The sequence below is a fragment of the Nicotiana sylvestris genome, chromosome 3, assembly GCF_000393655.2.
Source record: "Nicotiana sylvestris chromosome 3, ASM39365v2, whole genome shotgun sequence".
In the NCBI taxonomy this organism is placed as follows: Eukaryota; Viridiplantae; Streptophyta; class Magnoliopsida; order Solanales; family Solanaceae; genus Nicotiana; species Nicotiana sylvestris.
Window position 1 is genome coordinate 152,836,435 of NC_091059.1, and position 25,097 is coordinate 152,861,531.

A 25,097-nucleotide genomic window follows, 5' to 3' on the forward strand; every position below is an offset into this window, starting at 1 on the left:
CTTTTTCCTTGCTTGGGCTTCTTCGAGCATAGACTCGATGTGAGAAGGCATCCCCGAGATCTCAATCATAATGGGCACTTCCTTCGGTGCAAAACCGGCATCCTGGGAAGTCTCACCTCGGGGATCCGCGTCAGCTTTCTAAGTTGGAGGGGGTCGATCTCGCGAGTCTCCCCCTCGGATGCCTCCCAATCCCCAGTATAGGTAAGATAAGTGGGGATTTTGACTACTTATTAGCGCCCTTTTAGCTTTTGTTTTAGTTTAAAAGCGTTTAATTGTGTTCCCGAAACTTATGAAATGTGCAAAATTGCAGGAATATTGGAAGTTGGACTCCCCAGATGAATCTGCCTCAAAAAGGAGTAATTAAAACACAAGGCAACAAAAGGCACAAGAACTTGCAAAGTGCGGACCGCAGAATTCCATCTACGGCCGCAAATAATGAAGAAAAACCAGCAGGCTTCCTAGCAAAATATGGTCCGCAGACTAGTTATGCGGCCGCAATTGAGGAATTGGAAACCAACTTCAGAGGGTGTGCAATTTTCCAAAGTCCAAGTCCCTCAAGAGTGCGGACCGCACAAGAATTGTGCGGCCGCAGAAGACCAAGTTGCGGCCGCATTGATAAATTTGATGGCCGCAGAAATGATGCCTTGCGTCCGCAGTCAAGAATTGTGCGGCCGCGGATCCCCAGCTCCCGCAAGTTGAAGAATTGTGCAGACCGCATATGGAATTGTGCAGCCGTATAACCTCCCGAAGGGCATTTTTGTCCTAAATTTTGAGTCCTTTATATATAGACGAGTTTCGTAAAATTAGGTCAACTTTTGACATCAACAACTACAGTAGTCGTTTCTCTTTGTTTCTTTTAGTATTTTTTTATATTTGGGATATTTTAAAATAGATTTTATCATTTTGATTTTACAATATGAGTTTAATTAGCATTTCTTCTTCTATTTCTTCAATTTCAAGTATGAGTAGCTAGATTTTTACTAGGATTAAGACTCAACCTTAGTATGTAAACCTTATGGGTGTTTAGTTTAATACTTGTTTATGATTGGGTATTTATTATTTAGCCTTGTTCATGCTTTAATTTGTGGAATTAATGGTTGCAAACATTACTTCATGCCTATTTGACTTAGTCTCTACTTGAGAAAGAGAGACTTAGTCTACGAAAACTTGGCTAACAAGAAATTGGGTCAATTGAGAGATTGATAATCCCAATTAAAGAACTCAATCTAGAGATAGTAATAACCCGACTTAAGCTTTTATCAACCATTTTGTGCAATACCCATTTGGACTTGAGAGAGCCAAATTGGGTAAAATCACTCTCTGACCGAGAGGTATTAAGTGAGTAATTGAGGGTTGATAGATATGATACACTCCGATCAACAAAACAAGCATTAAGGTTTATATCCTAATAGGCAAACACCTAGGTGACGGTCATAGCCCTAAGCTTTTTACAAAACTTGAAAAACAACAAAAATAATTTCTTAGTTTCATTTTTTAACTTTGCAATCTTATTTTAAAATAGACATAGAAACAACCCCAATTTTTGGAAGTCTAAATTAAGGTTTTTCAAACTCACGTACTACAATATATACTCCTAACTCCCATATATAGCTCCCTGTAGAAATCGACTACGACTCTTGTTGGGTACTACTATTGCAATCGATCGTTTCATATCTTTGATTTGAGGTGTGAATTGGATGAGATCAATTTTGGCGCTGCTGCCGGGGAGCTAAAAACGGTGTTAACTATATATTTTAGTTTGTGTGTGGAATATCTTCTTTTCCTTCCATGTCACTAATTTGTTTAAATCAATTATAGGTACGATAATGACGAACAATAATAATCAACTCGGAAACATGCCTTTGGGGGATATGGACGTTGAGGATGACCAAGTTGAAGAGGTTCCTCTTGATCCTCAAGCAAATAGAAGAGGTTGTGCGCCTCAAGACAACGTCCCAGTTCCACCCCATCTCCACCAAGAGCGGCTCCACACCGGGTTTGCCGAATGAAAGGTATGCAAGTGCCATAGTCCCACCACCGTATTAGGGCGGGAAACTTTCAAATCACAAATGTAATGCTCACATTGCTAGAGCAATGAGGGTTCTTCACCAGGGCTCCAAGTCAAAATGCATACAAACACTTGAAGGAGTTTGTGGACACTTGTTGGGGGAGTAAACAAATGAATGCCTCCAATAATGCTTTAAGGTTAAGGCTTTTTCCCTTCTCTCTACGGAGGAAAGCCTTAGATTGGTTGGAATGATTGCCAAACCATTCCATCCGTACTTGGGATGAGTTGGCAGAGTAATTTATTTTAGAGACGAGATTCTATCATTCAAGCAAGAGCCTAATGAGCCGTTACATGAGATATGGGAGCGGTATAGAAAAATGATCAAAGAGTGCCCCAATAATGACATGACGGAGAATATGAGTCCACAAACTTTCTATCGGGGGATTAATACGACCAACCAATGCATGGTGAATCAACTTGCCGGTGGAAATTCATGACAACACCGTATGTGGAAGCTTGTGAGATTTTAGATGAAATGGCGGACACATCATCAACATGGCAAAGTCGGGCTAATATTCCTCAAGGTGATCCAAATATGATTCACCTCCATAAATAGTTGCATGACTATGGGCAAGCCATTGCCGAATTGACCACCACTATGAATAAATTAGCAAAGGCTCAACTTCAACAAGTGCAAAGTTCTAAGCAAGTCAATACCATGGAGGTAGTAAACATGATGGTGAACAAAATAAGGACCAAGGGTCCGCAAGTGCAAAACTGAGTGGAGAAATATGTGCAAGAAGATGGTGGGTTTGATCAAGATGAATCTTACAATGAACAAGAAGAGGAAGTGAAATATGTGAACAACTTTCAAGGGCAACGAAACAATTTCCAAGGACCAAGTCAACAAAAATAGCGATCTCAAAACAACTAAGGCAATTGGAATTCTAACAACCAAGGTAATTGGAATGGTGGGAACAATCAAGGGAATTAGCATAACAATAGCAATCAAGTAAATAGGAGTGGAAACAATCAAGGGAATTGGGGAGGTAACAATCAATACGGATGGAACAATAATCAAGGCAATCGGGGGTCGGGTTCTCAAAGGCCCCCGATGTATCAACAACCGAGCAACCCGCCTCCTTATCCTTCCCATGACCAAGTTCTTTTAACAATGAAATGGGGAGAATTGAGAATATGTTAAAGCAAATGATGTAAAAGAATGCCGATTCGGATGCCCAACTCGCCTCACACACCACATCAATTCGCAACTTAGAAGTCCAAATGGGGCAAATCTCTCAAGCTCTAAATTATCGTCCTAAGGGGGTGCTACCAAGTGATACGATGGTGAACCCAAAGGTGGGAACAACATGGGGCATGCCATTGCCGTCACTACAATAAGTGGAAGAGGTGGGAATGCATCCATCTCGAGTCAAAGGAAACTTGTGTATGATGAGAAAGCAGAACAAGAAGAAGAGACCCCGAACAATGTGTTGTAAGCAAATGATGAAGTACGGATTGATATTGATGACAAAGTGGAAGAGACTCAAGAGGAAGTGAACCCATATAAGGATCAAAACTTTGGAGGAAGGCACCAAACCATTTATTGAACATCAAAGGAGACTAAATGAAGTCATGCAAGAGGTTGTCAAAAAGGCGATTATCAAGTGGTTGGATGCCGGGGTTATCTATCCCATTTCTGATAGTTCATGGACTTCTCCGGTTCAATGTGTCCCAAAGAAGGGAAGCATGATGGTGGTCACCAATGACAAAGATGAGTTGATTCTTACAAGAACGGTGACCGGATGGAGAGTGTGTATGGACTATCGCAAGCTTAACAAAGTTGTAAGGAAGGATCATTTCCCATTTCCTTTCTTAGACCAAATGTTTGATAGATTGGCCGACCGTGCTTTGTATTATTTTCTTGATGGGTATTTGGGCTACAACCAAATCCTTATTGCTCTGGAAGATCAAGAGAAAACAACTTTTACATGTCTCTATGGTACTTTTGCCTTCAAGCAGATGCCTTTTGATTTATGTAATGCACCGGTGACTTTTCAAAGGTGTATGATGGCTATCTTCACGGACATGGTGGAGGACTACCTTGAAGTTTTCATGGATGACTTCTCGGTGGTTGGGGATTCCTTTGATGATTGTTTAGCTAATTTGGATAAATTATTGGCAAGATGTGAAGAAACAAATTTGGTGATAAATTGGGAGAAATGTCATTTCATGGTCGAGAAAGGCATTGTTCTTAGCCACAACATCTTAAAGAATGGCACTGAAGTCGACAAGGCAAAGATTGAGGTGATTTCTAAACTTCTACCTCCAACTTCGGTGAAGGGCGTGTGGAGTTTCTCAGGCCACGCGAGATTTTACCGGTGTTTCATCAAGAATTTTTCTAAAGTGGTGAACCCATTGTGCAGGCTCCTAGAGAAAGATGCTAAGTTTAACGTCAATGATGGTTGCATGAGAGCCTTTGAATTGTTAAAGTTCAACTTGACAACCACTCCTATTATCACCGCTCCTAATTGGAGTATCCCTTTTGAGCTTATGTGTGATGCTAGTGACGTAGTAGTCTGGGCTATTTTAGGACAACACATCAATAATATTTTTCATTCGGTCTAGTATGCTAGTAAGACAATGAATTGTGCCAAGTCAACTATACCGTTACAGAGAAAGAGCTTCTTGCCATTGTGTTTGCTATTGAGAAGTTCCGCCCGTAATTGATGGGTGCTAAAGTGATTGTCCACACGGATCATGCGGCACTTCGTTATCTTATGAGTAAGAAAGATTCCAAAGCTCGGTTGATGAGATGAGTGCTTTTGTTTCAAGAGTTTGATATTGACATACAAGATTGAAAGGGAGTGAAAATAAAGTGGCGGACCACTTGTCTCGTTTGGAGGAGGAGGGGCGGCCGCATGATGGCCTTGAAATTAATGACTCATTCCCCGATGAGCAACTTTTGGATATTTCAATGAAGGAGGTGCCATGGCTCGCGGATCTAGCAAATTTTCTTATGAGTGGTATCATCCCGAATGAGTTCTCTTTAAACCAAAGGAAGAAGCTCAAACAGGATTGTCAAGACTATTATTGGGATGAACCGTACCTTTTCTGAATTTGCACGGATGGGATGATTAGAAGATATGTACCGGAGGAAGAGCAATGTGAAATTCTTGGGGCTTGTCATTCTTCTCCATATGGTGGTCACCATGGTGTAGCAAGAACGGCGGCCAAAGTGCTAAGTTGCAATTTTTATTGGCCCACTCTATACAAGGATGCAAGTGATCTAGTCAAACATTGTAATGAATGTCAAAGAGCCGACGAAATCTCAAAGAAAATGAAATTCCCCTCACTATCATTTTGGAGATTGATATTTTTGATGTGTGGGGTATTGACTTAATAGGTCCTTTTGTGAGTTCATGTGGAAATACCTACATCTTAGTCGCGGTTGATTATGTTTCCAAATGGGTTGAGGCCATTGCTCTACCTAACAATGAGGCGAGAAGTGTGATGGCATTCTTGAAGAAGAATATTTTCATAAGGTCTGGTACTCCACGGGCTATCATAAGTGATGTGGATCACATTTTTGCAACAAGGCCTTCGATACTTTACTTACCAAGTATGGTGTCACTCATAAAGTCACGACTCTCGATCATCCACAAGTAATCGGTGAAGTGGAAGTCTCCAACTGGGAGATAAAGAGTATTTTTTCCCAAAACAGTGAATGCTAACCGGATGGATTGGTCAAAGAAACTTGATGATGCTTTATGGGCTTATCGGACGGCTTACAAAACACCTATCGGAATGTCTCCATACCGGTTGGTTTATGGAAAAGCTTGTCATTTTCTTGTGGAACTTGAGCACAAAGCCATGTGGGCTTTAAAAATGTTAAATGTTGATTGGGATGTCGCAGCTAACTTGAGGGTGGCACATTTTAATGAGTTGGATGAATTTTGGTACCATGCATACACAAGTTCGTCCTTATACAAAGAGAAGATGAAATATCTTTATGACAAGTATATTTTGGAACAAAGAGTTAAAAGAGGGTGATCTTGTGTTGTTGTTCAATTCACGGTTGAGGATGTTTCCCGGAAAGTTAAAGTCTAGATGGAGTGGCTTGTGCAAAGTTGTGGGTGTGACACCCTTTGGTGCATTGGACTTGAAGAATAAAAATGATGAGGTATTCTGAGTCAATGGTTATCGGGTGAAGAATTATTTGGGAAAAGTTGGTGATGTCCACGTTGTGGCGGTGACTCATTTCAAATGATGGTAATTTATGTCGTGTCGCGATATTAAATCAAGCACTTCTTAAGAGGCAACCCATGTTTCTTTTTCTTTTCTTTTCTTTTCTTCTTTTGTAGTTAGGTGTTATTTTTGTGCTAACTGGATTTGAAGTATTTTTCAGGGATGAGTGTACTTTACAGGAATTGTGCCCAGAAAATTGGCTAAATGTGGAAAGAATTGCGGACTGCAATTGTAATGTGCAGACCGCAGAATTTCGATTGTTGTAGCAAAAGATAATCTGCGGCCGCACAATTACATTGCAGACCACACAAGTTGAAGGTGGAAATTTTCAACTCTCTGAAGTTGGTCTGTCAGAGAAATGGCCGATTTGCGTTCGCAACACGAATTCTGTGGTCTGCAACAAAACTTGCGGCCGCACAACTAATTATGCAGACCGCAAAACGTTAGGGCATCTGAGGCCCCCAGGTAATGGAGTACGGACAGTAATAGGAATTTTGCGGCCGCACTCATCATCCCTTCACTTGTTAGACACCCTTCATTGTAAATAGGAGATGTTGGGCATTGTTCCCCTTTTCCCCTCTCTGAGCTCACAAAGTGCAAAAATTGAAATTTTGTGTTAAATTAGCTGCTCACAGCCTAACAATTGTTGATCACTCATCTCTGGTATGCATCATCATCTTGATTAACTTCTTTAAATTTTTTGATTTTTAGTAAAATTTTGAACCATTTATCTATGAATCTATTTGAACAATCTTTTGGGGTGAATATGTTGTGGGTAGACTGATAAATGTTCTAAGGGGAATGGGTGAATTGATGATCATGCTTAAAGGTTAATTCCGTGCCAAAAGTGTGCGAAAATTTCAAGCCCTAGGTACATAACTGACTATCTGTTCGTAAAATTTGGAATCTGCCGTCACACAAGAAATTGTGCGATCCGCAAAAGTTAAATATTAGGGCACTATAGTAAAGTATGGTTTGTGACCGCAATATAAAATGTGGGGACCGTAGAAATCTTATTGCGGCCGTAGAACAACCTAATCTCTGTGATCAGAGAGTTGTCACTTTGATGACTCTTAAGTGCGGCCGGAAAGTAAATTGTTGGGATCGCAAAAAATTAATTGCGGTCGCAAAATAGCCAATTCTCTATCATCAAAGAGTTGGAATTCTGGTGATGTCTGAATTGCGGTCGCAAAGAAAAATCTGCAGACCGCAATCCACTTTTGCGACTACAAGGGAAAATTATGCGGTCCGCAATCCCTATTCTGCGGCCGCAAATAATTCTGCGGATCGCAAGTCCCCACCCTACAAGCATGATTCTGATGTATTTTTAACTATAATGTCTGGTGTTTCTCTACATTCATTCTATGTCTGAACTTGAATTGTAACTAACAATCGCCTTTGCTTGATATAGAACATGGTTCGATCTAGAGGATGGGACGACACTTCAAAGGAAGAGATGACCCTTCTTGGGGATGCGGGAAGAGACCCATGCCTAGTTCCCAACAACCTAAGAGTAGAAAGAAGACGACAGTCGACAGAGGGAGAGGTGCAGACCTCTTGGAGACCAGTTCTTATATCCCGTCTAGGGACGTCTTTGAGGGAAACTCAACCTCAGTACACGAGCAGTCGGCCATCCAATCAAGGCCACCGGGGAGATATCAGCTCAGGGATGAGCTATTATCATTGCATAGCACCTCCAAGGGTTCGGAGAGTGCCGGTCAGGCTTCTGATCCCTCCACTACACCTATCCCCTAGGCACCAGAGACTTCAGTTCAGGACATCCCAGATGATGGCCAAAGGGGAGATGCTATAGTAGCCGGCCTTGAGCGGTCGAAAAGGAAAGAGATGTGGAAGGACAGATTCGTCAGTTTGGCTACCTTCTCTAGCTTCCATGAATGGTGGCCAGTAAGATCGCTCACTATTGAGCAATAGTTCTAATTGAAAGATCTTGAAAAGTACAATCCGACAGTCTTGAGGCAGTTTCGAGAGCGGAATAGGTGGATGTGGTTCACCCAGAGCGTAATGGACGTGAAGGAATAGATTGTCTGGGAGTTCTACGCCAATATGGCACATATCAAGAAAGGGAACAAGGTAACTAAAGTGAGGAACCTAACGGTGCGTTTTGACCAGTACATATTGAACACCTACTTGGGGTTTGATGATATTGAGCCCACATAGTATTTGGAGAAGTTTGAAATGAGGGATGCAGCTCGCCCGTGGCTAGTTAAGATTCTGGCAACTCCTAGTCCACCACCACCATGGATTACGGTAGAGGGACCTATTCACTAAAACACCCTGAGTTTAGAGGCAAAGGGGTGGCAGACCTTCGTGTACATCCGACTAGACCTGTTCCAGAATGAGACATACCTTCTGATCCCCGGGCAGTTCTAGATGCCTCCATCATGGCTAGGTACCCATCAATGTGGGTGCCATGATGTCGGCCAATTTATCTGTGGTCGTCAGGCAAGCTGATACTTCTTACCCGTATCCTAACACTATTATTGAGTATCTTATGGATGCACGGGTGAGCTAAGAGATTTTGATACGAAGGTGCGGGCGAAGAAGCGCTTCTCATGGTATTCCTTGATAGATGCAGACAACCCTAAGAAAAAGGGTCAATCGACTACCACCATAGGCCAGTCTAATGAGCTATCGGTGGTAGCTGCAGAGACAGTTGACATGCCATCTACTTTAGCAGAGCCTTCAGCCAGTACAACATCTATGCCCCCACCCCCAGCCTCAGGGCCTCCAACAGCCCTTATTACAGGTTCCACCTCGGCTTTGAAGCCGGTGCCGATGCCCACTGCTCCACTATCAGCACAGCGAGTCGCCCAGACATTAGCAAGCCTCAACAACTAGATGCAGACAACCACTACAAAGATGTCTGACATATCCAGTACTATTGCAACACAGACTTCCATTTCGGCACCCCAGATTCCCCCAACAGTAGAAGAGACATTGAAGAGGCTCTTGGAGAACCAGACCACCATAATGAACACTTTGGTAGAGCATGGGTCAGTAATTGAGGAGCTGGGAAAGGAAGTTATGAAAATGAGAAAGTCCCAAGCCTCCAAAGAGTCAGTTGACAAGCTCCGGAGACAGGTGACCAAGATTGCACCGGCCTGAGACCTACCATTTGACATGCTGATTGATCCAGCTCTTGCACCACCAGCAGCACCATCAGCTCCATCTGCACCAGTTGGCCAGTCTGAGGAGCCAGACTTGGCTGCCAACACTACCAAGGTAGTGCGTCAGATGTTCACCAACCCAGTCACTCCTAGAGTCGAGGATGATGAGATCCAGTTAGAAGAGACTGAGGGCGGTGACGCTACTGTAGACACAGAGATGTCCAAGGAGCCATAGGGAGTTTTCTTCACTTTACCCTTCCTTTAATCTTATTTTGTTAAGCATTGGCAAAAATGCCTATTTTTATATTTGGGGGAGGGGGTGGAGTTTATTTGATCTATTTTGATGATTTTGAGACAATTGGTTTGTAATAACTGACAGTATTTACTTCTTTCTCCTTATTCTGTATATATTCCCTCTTTTCCTCTCTCATTATGTATATTCATTATACTTTCAGTAGTTTTGATTTATAGCTTCTTTATTTTGTTTTTTTATTAGTTAGTGTTTAATTTAGTAGCTTCTTTTTATGTTTTAGTAGATAATAAGCCTTTGGTTTTCTTAATGCGGTTCTTTCCAAATATAGTTTGTGCGTGAACCGGATGACTCTTCCCAATAATTGATGGCATGACAACCTTATTAAGGGAATGAGTCCATTTTGTGTTTAGGTGATAATAGTAGTAATAATGAGTAAAAAGACCTGATCAAGTCAAACTCAAAGAGTCAAACATGCTTTATTTGGCATCAACACATTTAACTGTGTGCTTATAGTTAGAGACAAGAATTTTTTTAAAAATAGCTTTAGTTAGTGACTTTGTGACTCTTGTGTTGACTTTAATTCCATCGAGTTGTCTAAATGGACCATAGTGATATTCAATCTTGAATGTGTTCGTTGTGGGTTCTAGACTCTATCCTCTTTAACAATCTAGTTGCATGAGGGGTGATATGCTTTTTTGTTAGTCCAAGTACCCATGCAAAAGGTCTAGAACTTACCCCGAATGTGTTTTAAAGCAAAATTGTAAGTTTTGCTTGGCTTGAGAAGTGATTGTAGGCTTTCCTTGGCCCGTTTGAGTTTTTCATTGCCTGCCAATGATGTCATCCCTAGTCAACCCCTTTAAGCCTTTAGCCTTTCTCATTTGAAAACCATGTTACAATTGACCCATTCTATTATAACCCTCTCTTGGAACCCGAACTTTCCTTAACACTCATGTGAAATAATTGGATAAGAACGTAAGTTTAGGGGAGAGACGAGGAAATTGAAACAAAAGTATCAAGACGGAAAAATAGAAAAGAAATGATGAGAAAGAAAGGAAAAGAACAAAAAGAAAAATGCAAAAAGTTAATAAATGAAAGAGTTGAAGGGATTCAAAGAAAGGCAATGGTCCCAAACATAGAGAAATATGAATGAAATGATCCAGAAAGAGTGATATTAAGTCTCTCTAGTCCCCAGAGGAAAAAAAACTGCCTCAAGAAATCGGCAAAGTGTGAGCCAAGAATTGAAAGATGAAGTGCTTAAGGAAGGTGTAACCACTTATTCATATTATACCAATCCCTAATCCAAAAGCCTTCACTACATCCCGAAAAAAGTCCTACCTGATTTTGAGCCGAGTGAGCTATATTAGTGGTACTCTACATGAGTGGCGAGCTTATGGTACCGGAAGTTGTACTTGAGACATTCTCTTGAGAAAGATGAGTGAGCCTTTCATAATTTTTTTGAATTGAATGTTAAATTCTTAAGTAAGCTTGGCAAATGGAGAGTAGAGGAGGAGAAGTTTGGGATCCACCATGACCCACAAGATAGACCGAAAGTCCATGATGAGTAAAGTCAACCCTAGATGCCCGAATGTCACAATAAAGCTATATGTGCTTAAATGTTTAACTGGTTGCCTTGTCAATAATGCATGAATGGTGTGGGTAATTGTTGGTCCCAACTGAGGTGTGAATGATTCACCCATAGCTAGCTGTAATGTCCCTTAACTTTTGGAGGTGGGAACTATTTTATTTGCTTGAGGACAAGCAAAGACTTAATTTTGGGGGAGTTGATAACTGGAGATTTTGACTACTTATTAGTGCCCTTTTAACATTTGTTTTAGTCTAAAAGTGTTTAATTGTGTTCTCAAAACTAATGAAATGTGCAAAATTGCAGGAATGTTGGAAGTTGGACTCCCCAGGTAAAATCCGACTCAAAAAGGAGTAATCAAAACACAAGGCAATAAAAGGCACAAGAACTTGCAAAGTGCGGACCGCAGAATTCCATATGCGGCTGCAAACAATGAAGAAAAATCCAACAGGCTTCCTAGCAAAATGCGGTCTGGAAGGGAATTGTGCGGCCACAATTGAAGAATTGGAAATCAACTTCAGAGGGCGTGTAATTTTCCTAAGTCCAAGTCCCTCAAGAGTGCGGAACGCACAAGAATTGTGCGGCCACAGAAAAAATGCCTTGCGGCCGTAGAAGTACAGATGCGGACCACAGAAGACCAAGTTATAGCCGCAGTGATACATTTGCGGGCCGCAAAAATGATGCCTTGCGGTCGCAGTCAAGAATTGTATGGTCGCAGATCCCCAGCTCTTGCAAGATGAAGAATTGTGTGGCCGTAGAACCTTCCGAAGGGCATTTTTATCCGAAATTTTCAGCCCTATGTAAATAGACGAGTTTCACAAAATTAGGTCAAATTTTGACATCAGCAACTACAATAGCCATTTCTATTTGCTTTTTTAGTAGTTTTTCATATTTTGCGATATTTTAACATAAATTTTATCATTCGATTTTACAATGTGAGTTAAATTAGCATTTCTTCTTCTATTTCTTCTATTTCAAGCATGAGTAACTAGATTTTTACTAGGGTTGTGACCCAACCCTAGTGTGTAAACCTTATGGGTATTTAATTTAATGCTTATTTATGGTTGGGTGTTTATTATTTGGTCTTGTTCATGCTTTAATTTGTGAAATTAATGGTTGATAGCTATAATACACCCCGATCAACAAAACAAGCAATAAGGTTTATATTCTAATAGGCAAACACCTAGGTGATGTTCATAGCCCTAGGCTTTTTACAAAATTGAAAAACAACAAAAATAATTTCTTAGTTTCATTTCTTAACTTTGCAATCTTAGTTTAAAATAGATATAGAAACAACCCCAATTTCTGGAAGTGTAAATTGAAGTAGTTCAAACTCACGTACTACAATATATACTCCTAACTCATATATATATATATATATATATAGCTCCCTATGGAAGTCGACCCCGACAAGTCATATATATATAGCTCCCTGTGGAAGTCGACCCCGACTCTTGTTGGGTACTACTATTGCAAGACCGTTTCATATCCTTGATTTGAGGTGTGAATTGGTCAAGATCAAGGTGCTCGTCTTGTGAGCTACAAAGACGGATTCCTCTTCCGGTTCGTCCCTGAGCCGAAAAAAGGAGTTGGAGGCAGGCACACAGGAGCTGGAGCCCCTCATGGGCTTGCGGAGCACCCGCTTCATCGATTTTTTCACCGCGGAGCTCGGGGAGCCCGAGGGTTTTCTTTTTCTCTTCTTCTTTTCCTCCGTCATAGCAACAGATGGATCGACGGATGGGGGCATGTCTTCATCCCCTTCCGAAGGCCTAAGTTCAGTGGTCTTAGGCAAACTTAACACGACAAATAAGGAAAAGGAGTTAGCAAAATAAAAGGTATAAGTATAGTATTGGCTACTCGAAAAGAGACCTCACCATGAGAACGGGCCTCCCATCGGCCCTTCGACAATCCGTGCCATGTACGCTCGAAGTAGGACATCTGAGTGCAGATGCCCTCGATCCACTCCTTTAACCGGCGAACCGTATTTAGGACCTGGGCAATAGCTACACGGCCACAAACATAAATGAAAAGATCGAAATAAAAGAAGAAATTTTGACGAAGAAGTTGCACTTACGAGACGCGTTCCGTTCCTTGGGAAATGGCATGTATTCTGGGGGGATCAAATCCTCGGTCTTCACGTAGACGAAGCATCCCTGCCAGCTATGGTTTTGGTCTTCGTCGATACTGGAGAAGGGGGCCTTGCTGGCCCAGCGTGCAAGCTTGATCAATCCCCTTCGGAACTCCGGGAACTGTATAACCGGAATAGGTAGTAGATCGTGAACCAACGAGATTCAGTCTTGTTCATGAAGTAAAGAAGGAGGGTCACGATCCTCCATAGTGATGGATGGATCTACCAAGGCACACATCACACCTCTTGCAAAATTCTAGGACAATTAGGTCCACCGGGCCCAATGTGAAGGGATAAGTATAAACGCTCAAGTACCCCTTCACATGGGTAGTAACGGCGTCCTCGAGCCCGGGGACTACCACGTCCTTGTCTTCCCCACCACAGTCCTTACGTACTATGAGAAGAACATCCTCGGTCACCGAACATATGTATCTCAAGAAACTTTCGCCCCGATCCTATTTGCGAGAAGGTTTCTCGACCTTGAAATCGTCAGCAATTGAGCAGCCCCTAGGGATAAACGCCAACAAAGGAGGCTCGACAGCCGGTTCATTAGCAGCCGTGATGGGGAGAGCTGTTTCGAGGGCAACCACCTCAGGGTTAACCGTTTCAGTACCAGGGGGGTTGAGAAGGCGAAAACGTAACTTGTTGAGGAACGATTTTTGATGTTTTTGCCATTGTCATCTGGGGGAGTGTTTAAAATTTTGGGAAATTAAACACAAAGTTTTGGAGAAACGGGTTTAAAGATGAAGAACATGGTATGAAGTTTTGAAGAAGTTTTGGGTTAAAATCTGGAGGTTGCTATGAAGCTTGAAGAATAGGGATAAAGACTTGAAGATTTGAAGAATGTTTTGATGATGGGTGATGGCTCGAAGATTGCGATTTGATCGGAAAGTAGAAAGAGGACAAAGAAAGGAGGCCTTTATAGAGAAGCAATCGACGCTTCGCATTCGGAGGCAGGTAAGTCAGAATGACGCGATTAATGGGATGTTTCAATTTCCCATCGTAACTTACGAAGAAAGGAACCAGAGTCATCTATCGTTTCCTATCGTTTCAGCTATCCTACCTTCTGAGAAACAAGGGGACTATCTGTATTGGGGTAAAATCGAGTCGTCACATGACTCGACTTCCTGGTAAGACAATCAGAGTGGGAAGATTACCGTAACATATCGGAGTCAGAATGAAGAGCCCCTCGTATCAGGGATCGGGCAGACGCCTTCCCTCGGGGGTATTGGGGCCATACCCTCGAGGTCCAATTTAAGGGTTGAGACTTCAGAGAACATCACCAAGCAGCTGCACATGACTAACAAAGGGTCGTGATATCCGTACCCAACCGGATATCACGGCGTGAATCTTGGCTTGTATCACTGAACGACGTAACAGAATATTTTTACTTTTTTTAGAATTATACTTAGGGTAAAACTTCCCCACTATATAAAAGGGAAGGATTATTATTCATAGAGACGTTGTAACACGCATATCAAGGCAATATACTCTTATTTTTCGGTTATTTAAAGTTTTTACTTTTGTTCATCAGTTCTTCATTAGTGTGAGTCCTGGATCGAAGGCAGACATTTCATTCACCTGTTACTGAGTTCGGAGTCACTCCCCTTAATTGGTTTGACAATTTATTACGTCCTTATCAGTTTAATCTAACGCTATTTATTATTTGTATTGAATTAATCCACATATCCTTAAAACTACTTATAAATTCAATTGTTACCTGTTTTTAAGGGTAAACATAGACTAAATAAAATTAATAAAAATAACATAAGAAAGCCCCGTGCTTACTTTTTCCTCGTTTCACACATTTCTTTGCTATTCCATAATTTTTATCTTAAAATTTATAGTGTTAAATAGTATGTGTGAAAATTCTATAGAAATGTTAAGTAAATGGCGCACAATAAATTAAAAAATCACAAGAGATCCATAACGGTAACTTGATTCCAACAGCAATTTACACTAGTAGTAATGAATTTTGTCTTGACTCGTAGGTGAATTTTCGAGCTCCAATAATCGTTCTTTTTTTTCTTTTTTTTGTGCTAGCAATCGTTCATATTATTCCACAAAGAGAAATTGAGGAAAGTGACGGGACGGCAGATGAAAGACAGCAGACTTATTTTTAACTTAAATTTAGAACTTTGCATTTAATTTCCAGTTAGATTGTTAAACGTTGTTACCCTTTTGCCCCACTGGTTAATTTGCTATACAAGGGAAGAGTCGTGTCGTTTTATTGACAAGGGGTGACCTTACGGCAGAGATAATCCAAGGCGGGTTTTTAACATTTTGCTAGTGGCCGTATTAGGCGGAAACTGAAAAGCTTGCCGGCTGGGGAAGGGCAGGCCGGTCGCTAAGAATCTATAGACTGCATTCTCTTGGCCTCGATGATACAATAAAAATTTCTCAAAGGAAAAAAGAGCGACTAGTGTGATTAACAACTTAACATGACCTACCATCTCTTACTTCACTCTTTTAATTTTGATATAACATCATAGATTGAGTGAAGCAGTAAATAATGAACCCATTGGGTTGTTTATATCAAATCGATGAATTTAACTTTAACAGTTAAATTAAGGCGAGAATACACGGGGCAGAGCTAGCCTTTAATTTGTGGGTTCGATCGAACACAATAACTTTGATTTAAAATTGTGTTTATGTTAAGAAACTCATTGAATATGTATGAATTATTAATGTAGAACTCAATAACTTAAAACCGACTAGAATTCTGAACCTGTAAACTTCAAATTTTGACTCGGCCTCTAAAAATACACATCACGTAATCATGGTTACTTAAAAATTAAGGTGAAAATACACATCACATAATGTGTGTATAAAAAATATACTTGTATTCATTAGTTTATTGGAAAATACTCGATTCGAGTAAGTATTTACTAAATGACTTATGTGAGCTGACGAGATACCATTATTCCTCTCTTCATTCGGTGAGAAGTTACAAAAGACCATTATAATCTAGAACTAACTCGTCTCTAAATCCCCATTTTGTTTTAACATCTTAATATTCATTAAAACAAATCCAAATAATCGGTAAAAAAAGGTCAAACTAGCTGTCAATACATATATTAGAAGTTGCTTATTTTATGTGGAAGTGCGATATGTAAAATAATTAACTCGTAACCATAATAGAGATTAAGACACAATTACAGAATCAATATAGAGTTAGCGTTTAAGGAAGCGTACCGTTAAACTCTATGGATTCAGCAGCAAAAACAAATGACGATTAAGTTTGAGACCAACTTTCACGATCCACTAGCTACGCGCTCTCACAGCCCGGAGAACTTAACTGATGGGACGTCTTCCGTTACCACGTATTCAAGAGGCAGAATACGCTAGGGTTTTCTAATAGCTAGGGAAATGGGGGTTGACCTCTATTTATAAAGAGTGTCAACCCATCACATGCCAATAGTTATTGGGTCTCACTTATCCACACACACAATATTTAATATTAGGCCATTTATTTATCCACCACTTGGGTCACGTCACTATTCTTTCAGGTTTTAACCAATTAACGTAAGTTCCAATTCCAACATTCTTCCACTTGGACGCCAACGTTAATTGAGGACAAGAAAATAATTTTAAAAACTTGAGTTTTAAGAAAATCATTTTGAAAAAAAGATTGTAGACTCTACAGTGGCCACACTACTCACATAGCCAAAGATAGAATGACCCATATAACAATCCATCCAATTTCAATAGAGAAGACTAACAATGAATCATAGCAGGCATCATACCATTTTAAGGTATGAATTCTATATACGATCACATATGCTAAATTTTCCATCAACATGGATCAAACATGTGTGCTAAGCATATTATCTTTCTAATCAAAGTGAATAGAGCCACACCTCTTAGAAAGAAATAATCCTCCAAGTGATATAATAACCATATCACCTTAGAAGCCTCCAAATTAAATGACACTAAAATCATATCACCTTAGGAGGTTTCCCTTGTGCCTTACCCAGGATAATCAAGGCAACAAGCAGCAAAACTCAAAGATATCATGAGTTTATGCAATATCCAATTGAAAATAAAAATAAATAAATTATCATGTTAGTCAATAAGCATAACAAATATAAAATAACTCAAGCTTGCATATTATTAAAAGCAATATCTCAATCAGTAGCTATGAAATAACTTCCACTGACTAAAGCACATCAAAAAACTCTAAAATACCCATATCTTTAGCATGTTCATTAAACACTACAGGCCTGAGACCTTTGGTCAATGGATCAGCCAACATAGATTCTGTGCTAATATCTCAATACGTATATCACCTTTTTTTACCATATCTCTAACCTTAAAAAAATTAAGGCTAACATGCTTAGAGCCTCTTGTTCTCTTGTTATTCTTAGAGATGAGCATGGCTGCTCTATTGTCACAGACAATAGTCACCGGCTTAGATATAATATCCACAATTTGTAATTTAGTAAGAAAATTCTTCATCCAGACAGCATGTGTTGCAGTCTCAAAACAAACAATAAACTCAGCTTCCATTGTAGATGTAGCAGTAATACTCTGTTTCTCACTTTTCCAAGAAATAACACCTCCACCCAACATAAAAATATATCCAAAAGTTGATTCCATAGTGTCTTGACAATCTGCAAAATCAGAATCTGAATATACAAGAAGATCCAGATCATCAACCTTGTTGTATACAAGCATGAAGTTTTTGGTGCGTTGTAAATATCTTATCACTTTCTTTGCAGCCACCCAATGTTCTCACCCAGGATTAGAAGAAAATCTTCCCAGCATGTTAACACCAAATGTAATATCAGGCCTTATACAAACCTGTATGTACATCAAACAACCAACAACACTTGCATATGGCACATCTTTCATGGTTCTCATTTCATCTTCATTTTTCGGACATTGATCTTTACTAAGTTTATCCCCTTTTACAACAGGTGCAACACCAGGTCTACAGTCTTGCATATTGAAAGTTTTAAGAATATTCTCAATATAGGAACGCTGTGATAAACCCAATAAACCACGTGACCTATCTCTTTTAATTTCTATCCCAAGAACAAAAGAGGCTTCACCAAGATCGTTCATATCGAAAGACCTAGACAAAAATTATGTGGTCTCATTCATCAAGCCCAAATTATTTGTGGCAAGCAGAATATCATCAACATAGAGAACCATAATAATGAAACTACCATGAGCTATTTAAGATAAAAACATTCATCAAGCTTATTTTTCACAAATTCAAATTTTGTAATAATTTCATCAAATTTTAAGTACCACTGCCTGGAGGCTTGTTTAAGCCCATATATGAATTTGTTAAGCTTGCACACTAGATATTTTTTACCAGCTTCTTTAAACCCTTCAGGTTGAACCATATAAACTTCTTCAAGCAGACTCTCATTCAGGAAAGCAGTTTTAACATCTATCTGGTGCAACTTTAAATCAAAATGAGCAACAAGATCCATCACAACTCTAAATGCATCCTTGGATGAAACAGGAGAAAATATTTCTTTGTAATCAATACTTTCTTTCTGAGTGTTGCTCGTAGCAACCAACCTTCCTTTATAACGGTCTATATTTTTCTTGGAGTCTCTTTTAGTTTTAAACACTCATTCACAACTAATAGACCTAAAGCCTATAGGCAATTCAACTAACTCCCACACTCTATTATGTTCCATAAAGTGCATTTCATCTTTCATTGTCTCACGCCATTTATCAACATATGGAGAGGAAATAGCTTGAGCATATGATAAAGGATCAGTCAACTCTCTAGTATCACTAAGATTTCCAGTCACATATATGTCACACCTCCTTTTTCCGTCCCCGCAAGGGGTGAAGGAGTTTTTCCAATTAAAGGACAATCGAAACGGGATTTATTTATTTATTCAGAGTCGCCACTTGGGAGATTTAGGGTGTCCCAAGTCACCAATTTAATCCCGTATCGAGGAAAAGAATGACTCTGTATTACAGTCCGCGAACCAAAAATCCGGATAAGGAATTCTATTAACCCGGGAGAAGGTCTTAGGCATTCCCGAGTTTCGTGGTTCTAGCACGGTCGCTCAACTGTCATATTCGGCTTGTTTATCTGATTTTATACAATTATGAGCTATGTGCAAATTTTAACTCTTTACCGCTTTTATTATTATATTTTAAAAGAATATGAACATCGTTTAAAAATATGTCTTTGGATTGCGTCACATGAAATGCACCCGCGATCCGGAACGCATTTTTATTCAATGTTTTGGGATTTGGATTTGGGTCGCATAAATGCGCACCCGAGTTTAGGGATGTAGTATTATTAAAATTGTGCCTAAAGAATCTAATGCTTTATTACTTTGGAGAAGGCCGTGAAATTTGCTAAACGGCCCATCTCGAAATCTAAGTATTTAATTAAACATTTATTGAGGGCCCCGCAGTTGGTGCGTTTTATTGGGCGAGGCTCATCTCATTTATTTTAAAAGGACAATCCTAAAATGCCTACATTTTTTCTATTAAATTTGTCTCTACAAAATGAAAGAGAAAAGGTCTTAATTTATTTACATACTTGAGTTGTTATAGTTGGATTTCGAATATGATTCATAAAATCTGAAAATGATGCAAGCAAGGCAGTCCGCTGCCAATGGGGGCCCAAGCCCGATGTGTATGGCACAAAACTGGACCTGGGCCATATTATTCTCATGTTACTACCTAATTACATTATACTAGGTATGTTCACAGTTTGTCAAATTAAAAAAAAAACTTGGCAATCTAATTTTAATCCTAGACCATTTACATGCTGAAATTAACCAATAGTATTTAGCTAAACAATATTCCTACAAGTACCGAAACGGTCTATTCGTTTAATGAACTAAGTGTTGAATATTTAAGAATAGTCTAAATCAGTTAACATACTTTTGAGACATGATAATCATCCAACAATAATGAATTAATTAGACAGAGTTACTACACCATTTATTTATTTTTAGGCAATACCTAGATAGTTCATCCGCTAAGCTATCGTCAGATGTTCCACTATATATATTAAACAGCTACATGATTCTGATTAGAGTAAGCTAGATAATTTATATATACAAATAAAATTCAGAACATAATCAAAATAAATTCAGAACTTCAACTTTTCATTTCGTATTCATGCTTCATGTTTCAGTTTACAGTAACCAGCGTGTCAGTTGTGTACCTGATATTGGAAGCAAAAGAAAAGGGAGATCAGCATAAATTCAGTAGCATACAACAACAGCTACACCCAACAACCAGTAACAACCAGCAACCAGTAACAACCAGTGACAGATTTTAAAATCAAGATAAAAATCCAGAAACACCGACAACAATCAACGGACAGAAGCCAAGGGAATCTTTTCAGATTTGAAAGACTAATTAATGTTCAACCCTTAATTTCTGAATCCATATATCAGAATATTTAAATTGTATATCAGGTGTATACTACTCTCTCTTTTAATTTCCAGAATGTTTTTATTTGTATTTTTGGAAGTGTTAATATTTTCGGAATTTTTTTCTCTCTCTTCAATATTCAGCTCCCTTTTTTTTCTCTATCTCCTCTGTCCTCCCTAAAATATGTTCAAGTCTATCATATTTATCTCCCATCCCAAACTCTTTAATCAACTAATCAAATAATAAAAACAACCACTTTCTCTTACCAAACCCACTACTACATAAAAAATACAATTATTATTTATTTAATCAACTTTTCTTGAGCCTCGCAATCCCACTATGTCTTGTTCCCCATTTTTGATTAAACAAGTGCATTATTCCCCACCATTATGTCTTGTCCCCCCATTATTGATTAAACAAATGCATTATTCCCCACCATTATGTCTTATCTCCCATTATGAATTATTTTAATATTATTAAAATATTATTTAATCTTAATGGACAGAGTACTCAAAATAAACAATTGTTCAGATTTTCAATTCCATAAATACCCCTCCGACCTTACTGAAATTACCATTTTAACCCTGAAAATACTGCATTTCACCAATCTACCCCGTCAGCTATAACCAATTCACCTAATCAATACTAACCAAAATATAGCAGCTATAACCAATTCCTAATCAAATTTTATGAACAAATTCAAACTAAATGATGAACAACAAAGAAACAACTTGAATTATTTTGACTGAACAATGTTTTTAAATAACAAACCTATTTTTAGATTCACCAACAATAACAAACAAATATATTCAAACCATGAGCTCAAATTCAAATTAAACTTAAACAAAATAAATAAACAGATTCAAATCACTAAACTCAAATAATCAATTGATCTTCAAATTAAATCCAATAAAATTACAACAAAGATACATGATTCAAACTAAATCAAAAAATTAAAAACCAAAACATAAACTCACATTAAATCACTAGATTAAAAACGAACTTCAAACGAAAAATGAACATGAATTAAATCTATATTAAACAACAAACATGGATGATTCAAGCGATTAAACTGATATATTTCTATATTACAACTAAATTCTTTTAAACGAATAAAAACAAACCGAAGAAGAAATAATTAATTGAATTTCAACTTGAATCTAACAACATTAAAATTAAACTAACAATTTCTTTTAATAAATAAAAACACATGAACAAACTGAAAAAATTAATTAATTAAATTTCAATTTGAATCTAATAACATTAAAATTAAACTAACAATTTCTTTTAATAAATAAAAACACATGAACAAACATGAAAAAACTAATTAATTAAATTTCAATTTGAATCTAATAACATTAAAATTAAACTAACAATTTCTTTTAATAAATAAAAACACATGAACAAACATGAAAAAACTAATTAATTAAATTTCAATTTGAATCTAATAACATTAAAATTAAACTAACAATTTCTTTTAATAAATAAAAACAAGAAAAAAAATGAGACAAACTGAAAAAATAAAATAAAAAAACGATAAACATGAAATTAATATCAAACATATCTAATTTCAGATCCGAAAATATAAAACAAATTACGGACAAAAATAAAACTTAAACCAACTAACCGGATCGGAACGACGATGAACTCGAACGAAAACAAATCTGCCCGGAAACAAATATTGCACCAAAATAGCTCGACGACAAAGACGACCTAAGAAGAAGCAATTGATCGTGGCAGTCGCGAGGAGAACGAAGAAGAAGACGCAGCCATGGCAGAAGGAGGAGAAGCAGCAGCGACCCGCAGTGGTGAAGCTGGAAGAAGCAGAAGCATCGGGCAGCAGCAGTGAAGAAACAAGAACGCAGCAGCAGCGACGGGCTGGCTTGGTTGAGCTGGGTTTCGACGAAGGTTTTTCGGCGACGTGACGACGACAAAGAAGGTGAAGACGAAGAAGATGAAGATGGGGAATCCATGGGAGCTGCTTCACGTCGTCCATGGCCGAGCTTCGAGGGTGGTCGTTTGCTTCGTACGTTTGTTGTGTGTGTGTTGTGTATGTGTGTGTATGTGTGGTGTGTGTTGAAGGTGAGGCGTGAGGGGGAAAGCAACGAGGGCAACCATGGAATGGCGAGGTCGTTTGGAGCTGGAGTTGGAGAAGTAGAAGAAGAAGAAGAAGAAAACGCAGCAAAGGCAGCCATGGGAGGAAGGTTTGGAAGGAGAAGAAGAAGAGGGGAGGGGGGCGGATAGTTTAGGTTTTGTTTAAGTTAGGGTTTTCTAAAAAATAAAAAATGGAAAAAAAATGGGAAGATAGGGGTGTTGGGTCTTTGGGTTATGGACTGGGTCGACCCAGTTTGAAATGAACCGGGTCGTAGGGGAAGGTTGGGTATTTTTTGGGCCTGTGGTCTGAAATTGAAGAAGAGGCCCAATTCTGATTTTCTTTATATTTTTGCTCTATTTTCTTTTACTTTCTAATTAATAAAACTAAAATTCTAAATTAAATTATAAACTAAATTAACTTATAAAAAATACTAATTAATTCCTAGCGACAAATATCATACATAATTAAACACCTATTAAAACAAAATTGCACAATCTGACATTGAATGCTAAAAATGCAAACGATGCATATTTTTGTAATTTTCATTCTTGTAAAACAAACTTAATTATTCCTAATTGTAGAATTAAATCCTAAATGCAAATGCGACATATTTTTATATTTTTTTATTAATTTAACAAATAAACATGCACAGACAAATACAAATAATTATCCAAAATGTCACAAAAATTCTCAAAATTGCACACCAAGGAAAATCGTTTTATTTTGATTTTTTTTTGGGAGTAATTCTTTCATTGGGCAAAAATCACGTGCTTACAATACACGATAAAATCATCAGAGATGGCAGACCTTCTTTTTCTTTGTGACCTGCGGAATGGCTCATTGTGTACATTTTGTTCAGGAACTACGAGATCTTCGTCGTTGTTCCTTTGATTCTCCCCCTCATGAATAAGTTAGTTTACCACCTTTTCATGTATAACAGGTACATGGACAATGACTTACTTCTCTTTCAATACAATTTCCTTACCACATGAATAATCACAATCACAAACATCATACTCAAGAAATTTTGCATTAATAGACTCAACGATTCTAGTGCCACGCCCAAGACAGAAAAACCTAAAACCTTTAGAGTGATCAGGATAGCCTATAAAGAAACAACTGGTAGTTTTAGGATTAGTTTTCTTTTCTGTGGGTGAATAAATACGAACTTCAGCTGGACATCTCAAATGTGAAAATGATTCAAGCTAGATTTTCGGGTTGTCCATAGTTCAAAGAGAGTTTTCAAGACAGATTTTGTAGAAACTCTATTCAGGATATAACTAGTTGTTTTTAAGGCTTCACCCCAAATAATAAGATACTCAGGTAGCCTAGTCCTTGACATCATACTTCTCACCATTTCCATGAGAGTACGATTCCGTCTTTTAGCCACACCATTCTGCTCAGGAGTAACTGGCATGGTATATTATGTTACTATCCCACATTCTTGCAAAAATAAAGCAAAAGGCCCCATACATAGCCAGACTCATCATATTTTCCATATTACTCACCACCACGACCAGAGCTCGCTATCTTAATGGACTGCCCAAGCTGTTTTTCAACTTCAGTTTTGTAAATTTTAAACTTATCAAGTGCTTCAAATTTTTCTTTTAAAAGATATATATAACAGTATCTTGAAAAGTCATCAATAAAAGTAATAAAATACTTATGATTGGTCAAAGTAGGTACATTGTCCGCTAATATCAGTATGAATAATTTCTAATAGTTCAGAGCTCCTAATGGAACCCCTTCTCTTAACCTTGGTCATTTTACCCTTAACACAATCCACACAAGTTTCAAAATCTTTTGAATCAAGAATAGGTAAAATATTTTCCTTTACTAATCGTTCAATTCTTTCTTTAGAAATATGACCAACACGCCTATGTCATAATAGGTAAGTCGTTTTACTTATAACAGACGTTTTGTGGGCAATATTTTCAACATGCATTGGAGAAAAAATTTCATTCAAAACATTCGAGCGATATAGACCATCACTTAAAAAGGAATCAACAACAACATGTGAATCATAGGAAATTTTAATAATACCATTATTTTATTGAATTGAATAACCAGCTTTTTCCAAAAGTGAAACCGAAACTAATCTCCATCTCATAGACAGTACAAAAACAGTATTTTCTAAACGAATACTAGAATTATTTTTAAAAGGTAAAATAGATGTCCCTATAAACTCTACTTTTGCTTTGAGTCCATTGCCCACAACAACACCGGCTTTATCCTATTTTGGCTTCCGTCTGCTTACTAGATCCTACAAGTTATTGGTTACATGAAC

The 25,097-nt window shown here is 38.4% G+C and overlaps 1 protein-coding gene across 1 annotated transcript; it reads left to right on the top strand.

The window, feature by feature from the left end:
* The first annotated feature begins 3,643 nt into the window (after window positions 1-3,643).
* On the top strand, window positions 3,644-9,115 carry LOC138888194 (uncharacterized). Its single transcript, XM_070170011.1, has 6 exons — window positions 3,644-4,579; window positions 5,327-5,558; window positions 5,733-6,027; window positions 6,119-6,191; window positions 6,373-6,487; window positions 8,853-9,115. The coding sequence occupies exons 1-6, from the start codon at window positions 3,644-3,646 to the stop codon at window positions 9,113-9,115; spliced, it is 1,914 nt and encodes a 637-aa protein (XP_070026112.1).
* The last annotated feature ends 15,982 nt before the right edge of the window (window positions 9,116-25,097 follow it).

What these genes read in the sequence shown, in the direction of transcription:
- LOC138888194 (XM_070170011.1), top strand. Translation starts at nt 3,644, where the DNA reads ATGCAAGAGGTTGTCAAAAAGGCGATTATCAAGTGGTTGGATGCCGGG. An exon ending in ATGAAATATCTTTATGACAA is followed by an intron (nt 6,028 to 6,118) that starts GTATATTTTGGA and finishes GTTAAAGTCTAG; the next exon opens with ATGGAGTGGCTTGTGCAAAG. An exon ending in TGAAGAATAAAAATGATGAG is followed by an intron (nt 6,192 to 6,372) that starts GTATTCTGAGTC and finishes CTTCTTTTGTAG; the next exon opens with TTAGGTGTTATTTTTGTGCT.